General features: G+C 43.3%; 1 protein-coding gene across 1 annotated transcript; it reads left to right on the top strand.

Moving 5' to 3' along the window:
- The first annotated feature begins 573 nt into the window (after positions 1 to 573).
- Positions 574 to 17,749, top strand: KIF3B (kinesin family member 3B). Its single transcript, XM_075011959.1, has 9 exons — positions 574 to 643; positions 7,104 to 8,554; positions 9,224 to 9,325; positions 11,318 to 11,440; positions 11,540 to 11,658; positions 11,889 to 12,002; positions 12,731 to 12,836; positions 13,574 to 13,752; positions 14,014 to 17,749. Exons 2-9 carry the CDS (start codon positions 7,172 to 7,174, stop codon positions 14,105 to 14,107), a joined length of 2,220 nt encoding a protein of 739 aa, XP_074868060.1. The 5' UTR covers positions 574 to 643; positions 7,104 to 7,171; the 3' UTR covers positions 14,108 to 17,749.
- The last annotated feature ends 1,888 nt before the right edge of the window (positions 17,750 to 19,637 follow it).

Below are 19,637 nucleotides of genomic sequence, written 5' to 3'. Positions count from 1 at the left end.
TGCCAGCAACATAAGAAAATAAAGGGGATCCCAACCCTAGTTTCCAGAGCTGTTAGACAGCAATAAAAGACAGCTGGTTAGTCGCCCTTCAGCTAAGGGCAGACCTTCATTCTAGCACGAGTGTGAGCGGCTGGTCAAGAAAATAGTGAAAGGATGAGCTGGAATTTCGTGACCTAGTTTATCAGAAGAGCTTTAGGCGCTGGAGAATGGGAACCAATAACACCTTAAAACACACTCTGACCTGCCTGTCACAGGGGCCTCTTGCCCACCCCCGCCCCGCGTGCTGCACGCCTCCCCTTGCTGCGTGCCCCCCATATCTCATCACCCACCCTCGCCCTGACACCCCTTGCACTCTTTGACCCCAACGCCCTCCGGCCCCGCCCCCGCAAACAGTTCCCCGGATGGAGCTGGCCTGGGCAGGGCGCGGCTCGTTGCTAGGGTAGCGAAGGCGCCTCGTCTCTGTCCGGTCGCCAAGGAAGTGAGGTCCGTTGTCAAGGCGACCTGAGGGTCCTGTCGCTACGGAAGTGATGGCTTGGGGGCGGGCGTGCGGGTTGCCAAGGAAGTGAGCGGCGCTCGCCCCCGCGGTATCCGGTGCATCAGGAGAGGCGGCGGCGGGGGTGGGGGCTCCATGGTGACGGCGCAGGTGAGTTCCTCACTGGCCTCCAGCCTCCCATCAACAGCTGAGGGAGGCCTCGCGGGGCAGGGGGCTTCCTCGGCCCCGGCAGGGCCCTCCTCCCCGTCACAGGGCGGGCAAAGGGGGTGGCAGCCCTGTTGCACGCGCGTATGCGCATCTGGGCGTGCAAAGGAGAGATGGCATGGCAGCCGTCGCACACGTGTGTGCGCGCAAAGGAGGGACGGCAGGACACGTTGCATATGCTTGTGTGCACCTGGCTGTGCAAATCATGACCAACAGGCTGTTTTGCATGTGTGTGCCCAAACGAGGGGTGGTAGCCCCGTTGCACACGCGTGTGCACCTGTGTGTGCCAAGGAGGGACACCCCTTGTGCACACACCTGTACGCAACTGAGCATGCAAACGTGGGGCAGCATCCATGTTACACATTTACATCTGATGGTGCAAAGGAGGGATGGCAGACCTCATTGTACGCTGGTGTGTGCAAAGCAGGACACTAGTCCTTGTCTAACACACACCTGTGCACTTGGACATGAAAAGAAAGTCCTGTCACTCAGGCATGTGCACATCTATATATGCATAGTAGGGACAACAGGCTACACTGCATGTATGTGTGCATCTGGGTGTGCAAGGTGTGAGCAGCCCCAGTCCCTGTCACACACATGCATGCACCTGGACAGTCAAAGAAGGGTTGGCAGCCCCTGTCATGCATGCATGTATGCACTTAGGCCTGCAACGGAGGGAGAGTTTACACCCCTATGAGCATGAAAAGGAGGAACCAGCCCCCAGAGTATAGAAAGGAAGAAATCTCTTATGTGATTGGCATATAAATGGGTACTCTTCCTTCCCCTATTCCAGTCCTGTGTCAACCTCCTAACTGGTCTACTGCCTACTTTCAGTATGATTTCTGTGGTGGTACAGGCTGTTGCACGATCTCAGAACCCACTGCAGTAGCTTTGAGTTCTTACCATGACAAAGCTGGCTATTGCTCAGCTGCTTTTATGGTGTGTTATGATCATGACACCTAAGGTCATATCAGAGATCTAATGTATCACAGTACCTACAGTATAGGATAGTTCCAATGCTGATTTGAAGCTGAAGGCTGACACTCAGATGCTATGTGATCTCATAGTCAGAGATGAAGTTCCAGCCTCACATATACGTACAATTCAGGGTTTACAGAACTCTGTAAACTCTGGTTTCTCTCTCAATGGGAGGGAGGCATCTGGGAAGCAATCGTGACTAAATATCTTGGGATGGTAGTGGGCAGCAATTTAAACACGGATTTACATTGTCATATGGCAGCCAAATGGCAGCTGTGGTGTCATCACACCTGGTGTAATCTGTTCAATTTTTGTCACTTCTTTAGCAGAGAGGTAAATCAGAGGGTGTTTGGAAAAGAGCAACAGAAAAGGGCATGGAGATAGAGGGTTCTGAGACAAGATTAAAAGAACTAAATACAGTTAAGTAAGGACCTATGTCTACAAATATCTGCAGACCATACACAGCAAGCAGGTAATGTAGTTACTTAGGGTGATGCCTCGTGGTGTAAACAAAATAATGAGATGGGATTATGAAACATAAGAATTAGGCTGCACATTAACAATGTCTTCCTAACAAGAAGATTTGTTTTGTTTTGCAGGGAAGGATAGCTGCTCCTTTGCTTGGGAGTGTTTTTAAAAACAGAAAAGTAAAAGCACATTAGCACATGTGCAGTATGGTAGCAATCCTGCATTGGCCCTATGAATGTGTACTGGGCTGGTTCAACTGTTCACTGCCCTCTTTGATTTCTAATACTCTCTGGTGATTAAATGTGACATCACTTATTTTTTCAGGCATGATCTCATATTCTCTTTTAACACAATATGGTTTGAATTTATTCCTGGAATCATACAAGGCAAAATTCCGAATACATTAATCTCAAGCTTATTGTCTGACCAATAAGAGGCAATTTGGGATTTCATACAGATCTTTTGGGATTTACTGGTTTCATTAGGAAAAGCTGTTAATCATAAAATGCCAATAAATGGTGGTGTGGTATAAAGCAAGTGACAGTTTGCAGGCTATTCTGTCCAATCTTTCACTTGCTGTTTTCTACTGCAAATTTTGCAATAGCATATTTGGTGACTTTAAAATCTACAGGTTAAACCACCTTTTTAATTATAGTTAAGAGGGAATCTGAACAGAAATTCGTGTTTTAGGGATTCTTAACAGAAATTTGTATCATACTTTCATCAGAAAGAAGAGTTCAGCTAATTAATTGATGCACTAGTAACTTAACAACAGCAAAAAATAGCAATGGAAATGGATCATGATGAGTTAGCATGACAGTAGTGCAAATCACGGAGAAGATGAGATGAACAGACTTGTTTGTGGTAAAAGCGATCTGAGAAATGCATCTGAGCAAGGCAGTCTTATGTGACTGACAGATAACTTAATTCTCACTAAGTTAGATAGTGGTGGGCAACCTGAAGTTAATTGGCGTTCTCTCTATGGCACTTAAAACAAGGGCACATGAAATGAGATACATGCTGACACACTGTATGGGGAGAACCATGCTCTCCCCATGCAGCCAATCAAAGTTCTACTATGGTTCAATTGACACCCCCCACCCTGCCCCCAATTTGTAGATATGCAAGCACAGTTAGCAAAAGTACCCTGTCCTGGAGACCATCTTGGTTACGACAATCTTGTGGCACACTGAGATTAAGGAGGGCCACTCGTGCAGTCATTCATTAGCCTAGGTAGCCCATCACAGATATATAGGATACCAAATGCTGAGAGTGAGAGAGTGGTTGGTTCCTCTACTAGTACAATTTCTCTTACGTTCAAGATGGCTATATATGAATAGCAAGATGCTGTTGTACTGTTTAGTTATGGTTTTTAGACATCAGATTAAATAGTTTAGGATCAGTTCATCCTAGTCAGTATCTCTTGTGGAAGGTGCCAGAGATAAAAGCAAGTGGAAAACACAGGAGTACACATGGATATTTTCAGCTTAAGGTGTATGAGTTGAAGTTGGAGAAAACTGGTGTTACCTTGCAAGCCCCAGCAGTTATACTAGAAGAAGAAGCCCCTGACAGTTACTTTAGAAGAAGATGACGTATGAACAAAGACCCATGTACTTTCTGCTCATGTTATGTATTTTGGTATTAAGTTCAATTTTATTTTATTTTTTTTCTCTAATCGTAAGGACAGGACCCTCAGTCCCTCAGAAGACGTCGTGCAAAAGGGCCTTTAATAAGCCTTAGGAGGGAGGAACATTGGGGCTGATATAAATCTGGCATCCTGAGTCTCCCATTCTCCATCTCTCAGCTCCATGCAGAATATATGTTGAGACAGGCTAAGAGGGAATAAGGGCATGATGGGAGTTGCGGAGGGGCGGGGGGCAAAGGTCCAGAACCAGACTGCAATGGACTTCACTGATCCCTTGCCAGCTGAGTAATCCTAAAAGAACAGTTTTAGCTAGTGCTAGTTATAATGGCCTATGACTATTCTTACTTGGGGTTGGTTCAGGATCAGAGGCATAAGCATAATTTGGAGCCATTTTTACAGCTCCTTCACAGCCTCTCCACTCTGCCGATTGTGAGTTGCTAACGCTATTCTTAATGTGCCATAACTGTTCATACTGCAAATGCATAATTGCACTACAGATGTTGTTAGGGAGGAACCTGAATGTTTTGGCAATGGTGTGGGTGGCAGTTGAGTTTTACAGCTCCCAGAGAGCTATAGGAGGCAAAAGTATTATTTTTCTCTGTCGTCAGGCATTTAACACTTAGCTGTAATACCGCTCCTATGTCTGTCCAACTTGTGAGTCTGATTAGAGGTGACTTGGAATTTTGTCATAACCAGCAACGCTGTCCTTACCAGCAAAAAGCTGTCTGCATCTGCCCCAGCATCATCCACGATGTGTAACATTTGCAGCAACCACAGTAGCTAAATTAAGTGTTGATATTTAATTGCCAGTTGATTTCGTTCTTTTAGATGAATGGGGATCATTAACTCTACTTAGGCATTTTCCAGATAGGCAAACAACTCTGCCTGGTTTCATGCTTGATTAGTTGATTGATCGGTTCACATTGCAGATTTTCTTTTCAGTGATAAGGGCTGTGTGTGTTTGTGCACACATACATGTTTTTGAGGGAGAGGCTGCTTAGCCTTGGTCCACACTACATACTTAGATCAGTATAACTGTATTGCTTTGGGGCTTCCACACCCTCCTGACTGACACAGCTACACCAACCTAACCTCTGATATAGACAGTGCTTTATCAACAGGCGACCTTCTCCTTTTGATGTAGCTACCATCTCTCAGGGAGATGGAGAGCCTAGGCTTATGGGGAGCTCTCCTGTTGGTGTAGGGAGCATCTTTGTTAAGCTCTACAGTGGCAGAGCCTCAATAATGCAGCTACAAAACTGGTGCTGCAAATGTAGACAAGCCCTAGATTACGCTTTATATTTCTATCATGTAAAGGATCTGGAAACAAAGACTGCATAAGACACTAGGTATAATGGTTGGAAGGTGAAAATGTACTTAATGGGTTTCTCATGGATCCTGGCAGTTCCACTAAAGATTTATTATGTTGTAATTAGATTTACAGAAGGTGGCTTAAATCTAACAAAGAAAAGCAAAAAGCATCTGTGGCCCTTTTCCAGGCAATCTCTTTCCTTGAAGAGGTCCTACGGATGAGTTTTAAACCTCTGGCAGGAAACTGACGCTCTGCATTGTTCTGATGACATAACATGTAGATAGAATAAGGCTAATTAAATCTGACTCTTGACCCCCTAGTGCAAGAACCCATATGTGACTCTCTCCAGAATCCAGCATACTTATATATGATTTCCAAAGACCCTCACAATCTGTCAGGTGCTGCTGCAGTAAAAATAATCAAGGACAGTTTTTAGGCAACTAAAATGCAGGCAGTTAAAGCTGGCATTGCATTAGAAGATGCACACAGGCTGCTGTTCACCAGTTCCTTTTGTCTTGTGGTTGTGCTCTGTGACCTGCATTTCTCTGCAGTAGAAGGGCAGCTGAAGAGGGGGAAGTAGCAGCAGGTTAATGTAATTGTTTCATGCCTCTTCCCTGAAATTAAATGTGATATTCCAGGAAGGGTATTGGAGAGGGAGTGGCCACTATGAGCTCTTTCTTATGAAATGAACATATTTGGTAATAGAGGGTAGCTTTAAATAAGAGGTAACTTTCTAAATATATGTACAGTTTCTTCAGGTCTGTCCTTTGCTGGATAAGTTGAAATACTTGGTCTAAATATTGACTGGGTTCCTCATAAGAACCTCTAAATACCAATTTTTAATGCAGAAGGAAGCATCAGAAGCACCAGATAAAGTGACTCAAAAGTTCATGTGTATGTTAGACTCCTAAGTGATGTAGTCAGAACTTGAAGGTACTCCTTTTAACTGGTTAAAAGTATTAGCTTCGGATTCTAATAACAGCACTTATAAACCAGAATGCAGAAGTTTATTGTAATGGGTTTAGCTCATTAAAAAGTTTTAAATAGTATGTGTAATTTTTTAAAGGGAAGGAAAGGAAAGAGGTAAATTTACCAATAGTACCAATTTTATTTCAAGAAGAACCTTGACAACATTTCTTTATGTAACCAAATTTTAATTAATATATAAGGTTTTTGAGATACAGTAAACCCTCGAGATGTGTGGCTTCGAGTTGCGTGTAACTCGCTTTAATGAAAATTAAGCACAACTTGAAGCTGCTGTGCAGCTGTCAGCCTGCCTAAATGCTCGCAGATGCAAGCAGCTAGGCAAGCTACAAGCCCCTTCTCCCCTGCCTTCCCCCAGCCGAACAACTGTCAGCCTGACAGCAGAGAGGCTGGGGAAGGCAAGGAGAAGCAGCCAGGAAATGGACCAGCCCTGGTGGTCTGGGCCGTTTCCTGGCTCCAAGGAGTGGGAGGGAGCAGGGAGCTAGGCTGCCCCTGGTTCCTGGCTCCCCTCCACTGGCTGGAGCCAGGAAACTAACCAAGGCTGCTTCCCTGGTCAGTTTCCTGGCTCTGCAAGGGGTGGGGAGCCATGAGCCAGGCTGCTGTCTGGTTCTCAGCTCCCAGCCACTTGCCAGACTCATGAAACTGAGCAGCACATGGCTGGTCAGTTTCCTGGGTCCCACAAGTGGTGGGAAGATGGGGACCAGGCTGCCCCCTGGTTAATGGCTCCCACCACTCTAGAGCTGTGAACCAGGCTGCAGCCTGGCTCCTCTCCCTCCTCTCCCCCAACTTGTGCAAAAATTTTAGTTACACGGGGGTTGCAGGAATGCAACCCCTGTGTAACTTGAGGGTTAACTGTATTATTTTCAATAGAGTAAAACTTGTTTACCTTATACTTTATTTCTTGTGCTTCAGAATCCTTTGCAGTTCAGTTGTCCCAAAGTCTGCAGAATGAAATAAGTTGAATCTGTGCGTTTGCACAAAAAGCTGCAGTCAAATGCCCTTTCTTTGTTTATTTCTAGGTTTTCGGTGCTCTTGGACTTCCTGGTTCACCCATCTGTCAAGTCTCCCTAGCCAGCATCTTGTCATCATGTCTAAGTTAAAGAGTTCTGAATCTGTCAGAGTAGTGGTGCGTTGCCGGCCAATGAATGTCAAAGAGAAAGCAGCTTCATACGATAAAGTTGTTGATGTGGATGTCAAACTAGGGCAGGTATCAGTGAAGAATCCCAGGGGAACAGCTAATGAGCTCCCTAAAACTTTCACCTTTGATGCTGTCTATGACTGGAATTCCAAACAGTTTGAACTTTATGATGAAACCTTCAGACCTCTGGTGGATTCTGTTCTTCAAGGGTTCAATGGGACTATCTTTGCCTATGGACAGACTGGGACAGGGAAAACATACACAATGGAAGGAGTGCGTGGTGATCCTGAAAAAAGAGGGGTCATTCCCAATTCATTTGATCACATCTTCACCCACATCTCTAGATCTCAGAACCAGCAATATTTGGTTAGAGCGTCTTATCTGGAAATATACCAAGAAGAAATCAGAGATTTGCTGTCAAAGGATCAGTCCAAGAGGCTGGAACTGAAAGAGAGACCAGACACGGGTGTGTATGTGAAAGATTTGTCATCTTTTGTCACAAAAAGTGTCAAGGAGATTGAGCACGTCATGAATGTGGGGAACCAAAACCGCTCAGTTGGGGCTACCAATATGAATGAACATAGCTCCCGTTCCCATGCTATTTTTGTGATCACTATTGAGTGCAGCGAGGTGGGACTTGATGGAGAGAATCACATCCGCGTAGGAAAGCTCAACCTGGTGGACCTTGCAGGCAGTGAACGCCAGGCCAAGACTGGAGCACAGGGGGAAAGATTGAAGGAAGCTACCAAGATTAACCTCTCTCTTTCAGCTTTGGGTAATGTTATATCAGCCCTAGTAGATGGCAAAAGCACTCACATTCCATACCGGGACTCAAAACTAACTAGGCTACTTCAGGACTCACTAGGTGGCAATGCCAAGACTGTGATGGTGGCCAATATAGGCCCTGCCTCCTACAATGTAGAGGAAACTCTTACAACCCTGCGATATGCCAACCGTGCCAAAAACATCAAGAACAAACCAAGAGTTAATGAGGATCCCAAGGATGCACTACTACGAGAATTCCAGGAAGAAATTGCTCGGCTCAAGGCACAATTGGAAAAACGGTCTGTTGGCAAAAGAAAGAGGAGAGAAAGGAGAAGAGATAGTGGGGAAGAGGAAGAGGAGGATGGAGAAGAAGGTGACGAAGGGGATGACAAAGGTGACTACTGGAGGGAGCAGCAGGAAAAGCTGGAAATTGAGAAGAAAGCTATTATAGAAGATCACAGTTTGGTGGCAGAAGAAAAGATGAGACTGCTAAAAGAGAAGGAGAAGAAGATGGAGGATTTGAAGCGAGAGAAAGAAGCAGCAGAAATGCTGGGTGCCAAAATCAAGGTAGAGTGCTTGTTAGACTCCTTAAAGAGAACATTCTCTGGCTTAAGAGAAGGATGGTAGTTTGTCAAATTGGGAAGATAACTTTTTGTAGAGAAAGTTTTAGAGTAGTGGAGATGGGTTGTGATTCGATCAGAAGTTTTAAAAATCAGCTTTATGTAGACAGAAGTGGGAATTCATTTAAATATTGAGTTTAGAATTAGTGGTGCACATTTGTAAGAAGTTTTATATACTGTATGAACTGTGGTTGTAGAATCTACTCGTAAGACCTTGGAAGTCAGTGCAAGAGATTAAATATGATGTATATGCATCTTATTGTGCTGCAACTTATAAGTTACAAGCTTAAATTTGTTACTGATTATTAGGAAGTTGTGTGTGTGAAAGCATCTATCTCAACCCAAATGTGGGCTAGATTGCCACAATTCAGAACCCAAGACAGATTGCTAGTGCATTAACCTTACATAGTATTTCACAGAGAGGACAATTTCCAAAACAACAAGTTTAAATTTGCATGTTTCGTTAGTGACGGTCTATAAAGAAAGAGAGTTCTGTGTTAACCATGTAAGAAGTTGTTCATGTTTTTAAAAAAGGGACTGGTTACATGGCTGCTTCAGGGTTAATACTCAAACTGGTGATGGTGGGGGGTCTGTCTTTCTTTATCTATCTATCCAGGCAATGGAAAGCAAGCTCCTTGTTGGAGGGAAAAATATTGTGGATCACACAAATGAACAGCAGAAGATTTTGGAGCAGAAACGCCAGGAAATTGCAGAACAGGTAAGAGGGGGAAACATGTTATTTTTCAGCAAAGAGCTGCTTTTCTAGGTTTTTCAGAAACATGAAGGTAAGAGAACCTATCAATTAGTGTTCTTGAGGTTCATGATTGATCCCTAGCTCTAGTTTAATGAGTACTGGCTAAAGAGGGATAAAGGGCCTATGTCCTTTTTGTAGCTTTATAGTGTAAAGAGAAGGCCTGTAATCTTTTTTTTTTCCTCATCAGTATTTACATTAAAAACTCTGGTCCTGTCTTGGTTGGGAATTTCTGTGGTGGAGAACTAATAAAATGATGAAAGCCTAAGACCCTAGTGAGTGAAAGCTGAGGCTTTTAAATGAAAGGAGCAATATTTAGTCAAACTATTTCTAACATTGTCTATATTGTGTTTTTGTTGGTGCATATTTAACTGTAACAGAGAGAAAGCTGTGCTAGTCTATATACTATGAAAACAAAAAAGCAGTCCAGTAGCACTTTAAAGACGAACAAAATAATTTATTAGGTGATGAGCTTTCGTGGGACAGACCCACTTCTTCAGATCATAGCCATACCAGAACGGACTCAATATTTAAGGCACAGAGAACCAAAAATAGTAATCAAGTTTGACAAATCAGAAAAATATTATCAAGGTGAGCAAAGCAGAGAGCAGAGGGGCAGAAGGTGAGGGGGGAGTCAAGAATTAAATTAAGCCAAGTATGCAAAAGAGCCCCTATAATGACCTAAAAAATTCCCGTCCCTGTTCAAACCACGTATTAATGTGTCGAATTTGGATATTAACGAGAGTTCAGCAGCTTCTCTTTCCAATTTGTTGTGAAAATTCCTCTTAAATAAGATGCAGACCTCCAGGTCATTAACAGAATGGCCCACTCCATTAAAATGATGGCTGACTGGTTTGTGGATCAGGAGTGTTTTTATGTCCCTCCCAACCTTATGAGGATTTTCTCCAACAATCACAGTTTATACCCCAGGAATGCCAGTCCTGGAACTTTTCCTTGCAACAAAGCCCGTTGCCAGCTTTGTCCACTTATCTATTCTGGAGATACCATCACTGGACCTAACCAGGTTATTCACAGAATCATGGGCACATTCTCATGTTCTTCAACTAACATCATATATGCCATCATGTGCCAACAATGCCCACATGCTTTGTATATTGGACAGACTTCATACTCTCTTTGGCAAAGAATTAATGGGCACAAAACAGACATAAAAATGCTCCTGATCCATAAACCGGTCAGCCAGCATTTTAATGGAGTGGGCCATTCTGTTAATGACCTGAAGGTTTAGGTCTTACTGAAGAGGAACTTTCACAACAGATTGGAAAGAGAGGCTGCTGAACTCTCTTTTACATTCAAATTTGACACATTAACACGTGGTTTGAACTGGGATGGGAATTTTTTAGGCCATTATAGGGGCTCTTTTGCATACTTGGCTTAATCTAATTCTTGACTCTCCCCCTCACCTTCTGCTCCTCTGCTCTCTGCTTTGCTCACCTTGATAATATTTTTCTGATTTGTCAACCTTGGTTACTATATTTGGTTCTCTGTGCTTCAAATATTGAGTCTGTTCTGGTATGGCTATGATCTGAAGAAGTGGGTCTGTCCCACGAAAGCTCATCACCTAATAAATTATTTTGTTCGTCTTTAAAGTGCTACTGGACTGCTTTTTTGTTTTCATATTTAACTGCAGTGACTAATTAAAATTTTGGAGAAGGAAAAGCCTGGTTCAGGGTTCAACACTCCCTCTCCTTTAACTGAGCTTTTTCCCAATAAATATCCTATGAGGCCCCAATAAGCCCTTCATCAAAGTCAAATAAACGCAGGGTTGATGCTCCTGATATATATTTAAAGTGAAAAATCCACCTTGACATTGGAATCTAAATCAAGAGTCCTGGATCCCAGGCAAAAGGGATGCCTTAGATGTGGTTTTCATGTATGCAGGCACTGAAGGCAATAATCGGACCATGTCAGTCTAATCTTATTTATGGTGTTCATTAGAAACGTCGGGAGCGAGAAATCCAGCAACAGATGGAAAGTCGGGATGAGGAAACACTGGAGTTGAAAGAGACCTATAGCTCCCTACAGCAAGAGGTGGACATCAAAACCAAAAAACTCAAAAAGGTAACGAGTAAATAATGGTAGATCAGATGGATTAGAAACTGAATAACACTGCATGTGCAGGTGATAGCAAGACCAAAAAGTCTTTACCATCCCTTCTAGCTCTTTTCCAAATTGCAAGCTGTGAAGGCAGAGATCCATGACCTCCAAGAGGAGCACATCAAAGAGCGGCAAGAACTGGAACAGACCCAGAATGAGCTTACTAGGGAGCTAAAGCTAAAGTAGGTATCATTGCTCCATATGTTGCTTTTAACTCTTACTGAAGGTATTTTATTTTTTGGGGTGGGTTGCAAACCAACTGCTTATAGAACAATATTTAAACATGAGGAGAACTAGAAATTCCTTCTAGTGTTGCATTAGATAAATGGGAGACACGTGGCATGAAAAAACTAGAGATGTTAATTCTCCTATTTACTTATGTCCCATCTTTGTTCTTACCTGTTATCCACAGGCACCTGATTATTGAAAACTTTATTCCCCTGGAGGAAAAGAACAAGATCATGAACAGATCCTTCTTTGATGAAGAGGAAGACCAGTGGAAACTGCATCCCATAACCCGACTAGAGTGAGTTTACCCCCTAGCCTTACATTAAGACTGGAGTGTGGGTCATATGAAGACTTCAAGCTGGGCAAACCAAGATTCTCCTGATCGAGAACACCATAGGTGAACACCATAAGCAAGATAGTCTGCCTCACACAGTCCAAGTGCTTAACTACAGACTGTAGTATAGAGTCAGAATAAAATTCTAGCCAGACTGTAATCTGAGTAGAATAAAGGTGAAGGCAAAGCTAGGAAATTCTGACCTGAGAGGAGAGGAAGGAAGTTCTGCAGAAGCTATCTTAGTTATAAATAATGAGAATTCCCGAGGCACCTTATAGAGTAAAAGATATTTTGGAGCATAAGCTTTCATGGGCAAAGATCTGCTTTGTCAGATGCCACGTAGTGGAGATTCTAGTGGCAGGTCTAATTATACAGGCTCATGAAAAGGAGGGAGTCCCAATCCAGAGGAAAGCCAGAGTTGACAAGGTTGAGACACACGCGAGTGTCCAGCTGTCCTCCTTTCATGTCTGACTTCACAATGATGGAAAGGATGGTATCTGATAACACTTACTGGGTTTTTACTGTCCAGTTGGAGTACATTCTCAGGTGTCTGTAGCAGTCTTCTTTTTCCATGTAGATGCCCTGGATTGCCTCAGTACATTGCAGACATTTTGATTTGTATTTATTCAACTAATGAGAAATCTTGTCAGTTTATGGCATGTGATGGATTTAAGTACTCTTCTCCTTTTCAGTAACCAGCAGATGATGAAAAGGCCAGTGTCAGCAGTGGGATACAAGAGGCCTCTGAGTCAGCATGCCAGGATGTCCATGATGATTCGTCCAGAGGCTCGGTACAGGGTAAGCCCAAACATGGATGCAGCCTGTATCTGCTTGCCTCTTGTATTCAGAAGAGTATGAATTTCTCAGGATAGGTAGCTGGCCTACATGACAACTATGTGACACTTGCAGAAGACTGTAACAGCAACAAAGGGTCCTGTGGCACTTTATAGACTAACAGAAAAGTTTTGAGCATGAGCTTTCGTGAGCACAGACTCACTTCATCAGATGCTGGTCATGGAAATCTTGACCAGCATCTGATGAAGTGAGTCTGTGCTCACAAAAGCTCATGCTCAAAACTTTTCTGTTAGTCTATAAGGTGTCACAGGACCCTTCGTTGCTGTTACAGATCCAGACTAACATGGCTACCCCTCCGATACTTGCAGAAAACTGGAGATGAAGCCTCTCTGTTGACATATTAGAAATGTCTTAAAATAAACCCAGCAGTATGGTGTCGTTCAAGAAGCGTTTATGATCATCATACTGCTGCTAAGTTACCTTCATCTGGTGTTGATCAAAAGTGGCAAAGACTTAAGCATGGTGATAGGAAAGTCACAAGCCAGAATGAATGAAGTGGTCTAAGAGCAGTCTTTGCGGCAAGGAAAATGTGACCACCAGTGCAAGAAAAATAACATTTCCAATAAATGGAGCATTCTGGTAACAATCTTTAGCACAGTGTGGAATATGTCACTACAGTAAGTGGAAAGAATGAGTATGTGTGGACATTGATGGTTCTGGTTCTGCTTCCACTTTCTTAGGCAGAAAACATTGTGTTACTGGAGCTAGATATGCCTAGTCGAACAACTAGAGACTACGAGGGCCCAGCCATTGCTCCTAAAGTGCAGGCTGCTCTGGATGCAGCTCTGCAGGATGAAGATGAAATACAGGTGGATGCCTCCACTTTTGAGAGCATGTCAAGTAAAAAATCGAAATCCAGGTGAGTCAAGATGTAGAAAGTAGATTATGTCCATGGGATCCCAGGCAGCAACCTACGCACATGTAGAGTCACTGTCTGTGTGCACAGTATATCATGGCGTGAAAACTAAACTAGCCCTGAGGTAGGTGAGGAGAGGTGGAAAAATAGAGCAGAGGTGCAAGCTGAGATTGATAGAGGAATGTATCCTGTCTAACTCATTATGCTTTTGGGAGGTTGGATTTTATGTGTAACAGGTAATTTTCTTTGTTTTTACTTCTTCAGGCCTAAAACTGGAAGGAAATCCGGGGGATCCTCTTCCTCAGGGACCTCCGGGTCTCAGCTCTACCCACAGTCCCGGGGGCTCGTTCCTAAGTAAAAACAGCAATTCCACTCCAGGGTGTGAATGACATTTGCCTTCTGAGAGCAAAGGCAAGTAAAAACCTGCAGAGGGGACTCTCAGCCGGACTCCGTGCCCTCCGCTCTGGGGAATAGTAATGGCCTCTTTGCCGTTTAACTGACTTGTGTCAAAATGTGCCAGTCCCTGGTGCGCTGGGCCTTTCAGGAAAAGATTTTCTCACCATCTAGGAATCAGCTCCTCCTGGAAACAGATTTTAGTTAGGAAATCGGAAATGCATGAAGTACATTAAAGTGTATTAGAAGCAATGGGAAGCATGAGGATCATCTCAGAGCACCGCCCTCTCTCCTTCTGTTCCAGCCCCTGCACTGCACTGGGCTCTCTTGCTGTTGGGCAACAGGAAAGAGTTGAAAGTCATCTCAACTTTGCAGAACCTCAGATGAAAACTTAGTGAGGTTAAAAAGTGGAAAGCATGGCCAAGCTTGATTAGGTGCATTGTTTTCCTTTTTCTATTGCAAGAATGGCTTCTTCGTCTGTGGCTAGAGTTGGGCTGAATAACCTTGAGAAGGGCAGGATTGATGATCTGTCTCCATACACTTCACAGTTGGCCCTATCTGTTTCCCCTTAAAAATCTAGAGCAAGAGATGGTCTCGGAAGTATATTTTGCTCCTGTAGAATGGAAGCAATAGGAAATTAATTTCTCTATCTGTTTACAGACACCAATATGACTGCTAAATTGACCTGCTAAAGACTCAACCCCTACTGGCAGGGACCACCTTGTCAAAGAATAAATCTTTATATCAGTGCTGGCTCCATACTAGCTTTCTTCCTCTCTCTTCTCAATCCCATGCCTGGCATTTTTAGATCAGCACCCTCACTGAATATATAAATGTTAGGATGTATATGGCCATTTTCTTATCTTTCACCATGTGTAGGAAGCTTTGCTCTAGCTTGGTGCTAAGTCTTGGCCAGGAGGCACAGCTGGCTGGTTCTGCTATTCTCTATGACATGGTTGGAATCTGGAGCACTGAGGCAAAGCCATATCAGATTGTCCTTTTCTGATAAATATGCAACCTTTCCCTTGATGTGAGGAGGTTCAGTGCAGGAGAGCTGTCTTTTGTGTCTTGTCCTGTTCCAAGTTAAGAACCTTCCCACTTCTCACTCTTAAGCTTTCCTGAATAGAGTGGGGCTAGTGGGAATGAGGGCCATGTGTAACCACAGATATGGGATGATAAGGAAACCTGATATGAAGTCCAAGGATGGTACACTGAAGTTGAGGGGGGAAGAACTCCTGCGTTAAATGGTCTCTTTTCAAAATTTGCCCTATGACTAAAGCAGGCTACCCTAATGCCACAGGCCTGCCTGGTCCATTGGGGAGAGGGAAGTGCTATACTGGATGAGTTCAGAAGACAGAGTAAGGTGCTCCTGTCTTGCGTCTCACTGTTAGTCAGCTTGTAAGTTTTAGTTCCCTGTATATTGAGAGTTGGGCTCTTTTTTTTTCTTGATTGTTGTCGATTGTTGTCCTGTGATTGTGTTTATCCATTATTTGTTCCTTGCCGATGACCTCTCCTTAGACTGACCAGTGTATGAGAACTTACCTGTTCTTAAAAATACTCTAATGTGAGGATTCTACTTTGTATTCTTGTTAAGTATCCATTGACTGACTGACCAGTCTGGAAAAACTCCATTGTATGTAACTGCCATGAACAGAAGGAACACAACATTTTTAGCACAAAGCTCTCCCCTGCATCTTGCTGGCATGGTGCTTGGGGAGTCAGCTGATCAGGTCGACCTGGGTTAAGTTCTAAATCAGCTGCTTTGATTCAAGGAGTATATTTGTGGACATGGACCAGATTAATATATTTTTTTAATTTTGATGGGAGAGGCGAGGAGAGTTTTGCCTTTGGGTGAGGGAGCAGCCATCTGTTCATTTTCTGGTAGAAGCCTGGCATAACCTTCCTTTTCATAAACCCTTTGTCTGTTGTAGTATACGTCTCCCCTCCACGCCCCACCCTGGTGCATATTCTTCTTTACTTCATAATTGAAAAGGAGGGTTGTATGGTTTGTGTGTTCAGGGAATTTAAATGAGACAAAGTGACTGTATAACCTGAAATGGTAATATATACATGATATAGCTATGCCTCTTCACTCACTACTATTCCATTGGGTTTCTGTATGAAATTTGTAAGATGAGAATTCCCCATGTGGCAGAAATAATTACAATGGAAACCACAGTCCACACCAAGACTGTTTTGCCTTTACTGTTACTGTGCTAGAACGGCTGGTACTTCAGAAAGCCGTTTTATTAATTTGTATGATTTCAGGTGAGAGAAAAGGAGTGGAGTAGGCAAAGTATAAATTTGCCTTTAAATTACTGTTTAAATTGGATATGTGGGTAAAGGATGGTCCAGTATATTGAGGTAAGCAAATTGAAGAGCTACAGCAGATTTCACCTTCCCACTCTGATTCACCTACCCCTTGAGTAGCTCCAAAGGGTGGGGCTTTTTAATTGTGGGATAGACATTTAGCCTTAAGCTGGAGCCTGGTCTCCAGAAATCTGTGAGGTTTCAGAGCTTGAGTCCAAGTTGAACATCTATGTTGCAAATAAATCTCTCTCTAGCCTGAGCCCTGGTGTGACCCCAAGTCATCTGGCATAGGCCAGCAGCAGGTATCTAAGTGCAGTGCAGACTTACATTTTGTGGCAGAGAAACTGGGATGACATGAATATATGTTGTCTTAAATTGTTCGACATTAGTGAAGTTCTGGATTGACATGTCTAAAAAGTGATCCTGCCAGATTTGTGCCTGTTGGCTGCATGTGGGTATGATATGAACCAAATGGGTGTCCTGCAGGCTAACAGCCAAAGAAGACAGGAAATCCACCAAGTTCATGGAGGAAGCTGGTGGAGAGTGTGCACCATCCTCTTTGCTCTGATCCGTATAATCAGATACAACTTTATTTTCCAGGTTACATGCAGTAAAGGTAGTTCTTCTGTTCCAGAGCTAGACCCGCCTCAAACTGAACATATTAGGAATTACACCACTTAATATAGGTCTGATCACCCTTAATTGAAAGGTTTGCATGCTGCTTGAATCTTATAGAACACATACCTCTTCGATGACCTTCTGAACTGCAATGATGCTTAAGCAAACTTTTGGTTTAATATACAACTGTCTTTCCCACCTGTACTAAGTTCTTCCTCACTGTGTTCATTGTCATGTTTCAGAAAAGCATTGATTTCTATAAATCTGAATATGTTATGTGTCCTGTCTAATGTCTGACCAGACAGCCAGGCCTTAAAAGAGGACGTAATTCCTGAGGCTTACTTCCTGTAGTTTTAAACACACAGACAAATGAGTAAAACATAAGTGCACAATGCAAAAGCTGTGGCTGGATGCTCACTTGGAAATCAGCAAACTCCCTATGATCCAGGCACTTAACCCCATATCTCTTGTTTCTGGAATGAAGTGCCCAAGCGTACTTGCAGGCATAACTGTCGTAGTGAGATTTCATGCTCCTTGATCTTACACTGATCTTGAGCTTTTCTTTGGTGACCTGTAGACAAAGAACATCCCTAGTTCTGTCAATAGGTTTTACAGCTTATATTTATTTGTATCATCTCTTTTGGCTAGGAATGTAAAAGTGATCCTAAAATAAGATATGTAATAAAATCGATCAGATTTATTGTATCTGCTAAAATGTGTCCTTTTTTACATTCTTAAATGGATTTATAAGTCATTGCAATGTTCAGGGAGCCTTAGGTGGTTGTAAAACATGAGGCCCTCTTTCTATTAGAAAGTGTCTGCAGAAGCCAGCTCATTAGTACTAAACAATGGAATGTTAACATAGTCCTAATGAGAGGGGACGGATTACAACCCCATACAGTAACAGGCTCCTGTTCTGTGCAGATGAGGCATAGTTCAAGCCATCTCAGCTCAAATGACCTAGGTCCCTTCCCTGCACATGTGGTTCACCTCTGCCTTGGAGAGACCACTTGTGTGGCTGAAAGGGTAAATTAGTCCTTTTGTCCTTTCTGCTAAGTGACAAAGAGGGAGCTAATTAGTGGTGGTAATGGTGGAGATTTTTGTGATGTAAACACCTGGAAAGTGAAATGAGACTACTCGTCTCACTTCACACAGATCACAACATGGGAGAGCTGAATATTTTGGCTGGAAAAACAGTCAGTATGTAATGTAGTGATTTTTTTTTTAAGTAGCAGCAAGACCTTGTCTTTGATGAAGCCATGGTGTTCTGCTTCTCAGATATTTTGTGACATAGTAGGGGATGTGCCCCTCTCCCTGGCCCCCTCTCCTCCAAAAGCCCTCTAGTGGAGAGGGTGGGAAAAACCCTAAAACTTCATTCTCAAGCGTCTCTTGTAACACATAGTGGCTACGTCTACACGTGCCCCAAACTTCGAAATGGCCATGCAAATGGCCATTTCGAAGTTTACTAATGAAGCGCTGAAATGCATATTCAGCGCTTCATTAGCATGCGGGCGGCAGCGGCGCTTCGAAATTGACGCGCCTTGCCGCTGTGTGGCGCGTCCAGACGGGGCTCCTTTTCGAAAGGACGCCACCTACTTCGAAGTCCCCTTATTCCCATGAGCTCATGGGAATAAGGGGACTTCGAAGTAGGTGGGGCCCTTTCGAAAAGGAGCCCCGTCTGGATGCGCCGCGCCGCAGCAAGGCGCATCAATTTCGAAGCGCCGCTGCCGCCCGCATGCTAATGAAGTGCTGAATATGCATTTCAGCGCTTCATTAGTAAACTTCGAAATGGCCATTTGCATGGCCATTTCGAAGTTTGGGGCACGTGTAGACACGGCCAGTCTAAGCAATAAGGCCCAGATCCACAAAGTTGTTTAAGTTCTTAACTTGTAGTGATATAAATGGAAGTTAGGAGCCTAAAACATTTGAGGAACTGGGTCTAAATCCTGTAGACAAGGAAGTAAGGTTGGAAGTGCATGCAGACCCTAATTTCCCTCACTAGAGGGAAGTAAAGAGAACCACAGTGGTCAAGGCTATGGAGCAAAAGAGAGCTGCAAACAAGCAATATAACAAGCCCTGGAGAGTCCTGACATCTCCAGGACTGCAATTCAGCTGGTCATAGAAGATAAAAGAACCAAGTGTGATGAGCAAAAGGGGTATTGGAAGCACTGGATACAATCCATCACTCTAAAATTCTCTAAACAGCTGCAGGAGTCTTCACGCTGGCTTTCAGTTTATGATAACAGGAAGACTATGTGGTACCAATCAATTAGAAGGCCATGTTTTGGCAATTTTAAATATTTATTTTACCTTTTGGGTTTTGTTTTAATTACAAGATTTTGTTTTTATTATGTAATTATGGTAACCTCCTGGATCACAGAATTTGCACCCAAATGCTTATATACTGTTAATAAGTTGTATTGTAATTAGGTCTTAAAAACAATTCTGTGATATCAAATACTCAAACCATTTCTCTCCCCTCCCATGCCACCATCTTAAATGGCATGGGATGAAGAGAGGATTCTTTGTCATATAGTCATACCCTGAAATCGAATGACTAAATCAGT

The sequence above is a fragment of the Carettochelys insculpta genome, chromosome 17 (genome assembly GCF_033958435.1).
Source record: "Carettochelys insculpta isolate YL-2023 chromosome 17, ASM3395843v1, whole genome shotgun sequence".
NCBI lineage: Eukaryota > Metazoa > Chordata > Testudines > Carettochelyidae > Carettochelys > Carettochelys insculpta.
Note: the sequence above shows the minus strand (reverse complement) of the source record. Positions and strands in the feature narration are given on the sequence as shown.

Coding starts and splice junctions, on each gene's coding strand:
- KIF3B (XM_075011959.1), top strand. CDS start 7,172: ATGTCTAAGTTAAAGAGTTCTGAATCTGTCAGAGTAGTGGTGCGTTGC. Junction 11,659..11,888: donor ACTAGGGAGCTAAAGCTAAA/GTAGGTATCATT, acceptor TGTTATCCACAG/GCACCTGATTATTGAAAACT. Junction 13,753..14,013: donor AGTAAAAAATCGAAATCCAG/GTGAGTCAAGAT, acceptor TTACTTCTTCAG/GCCTAAAACTGGAAGGAAAT.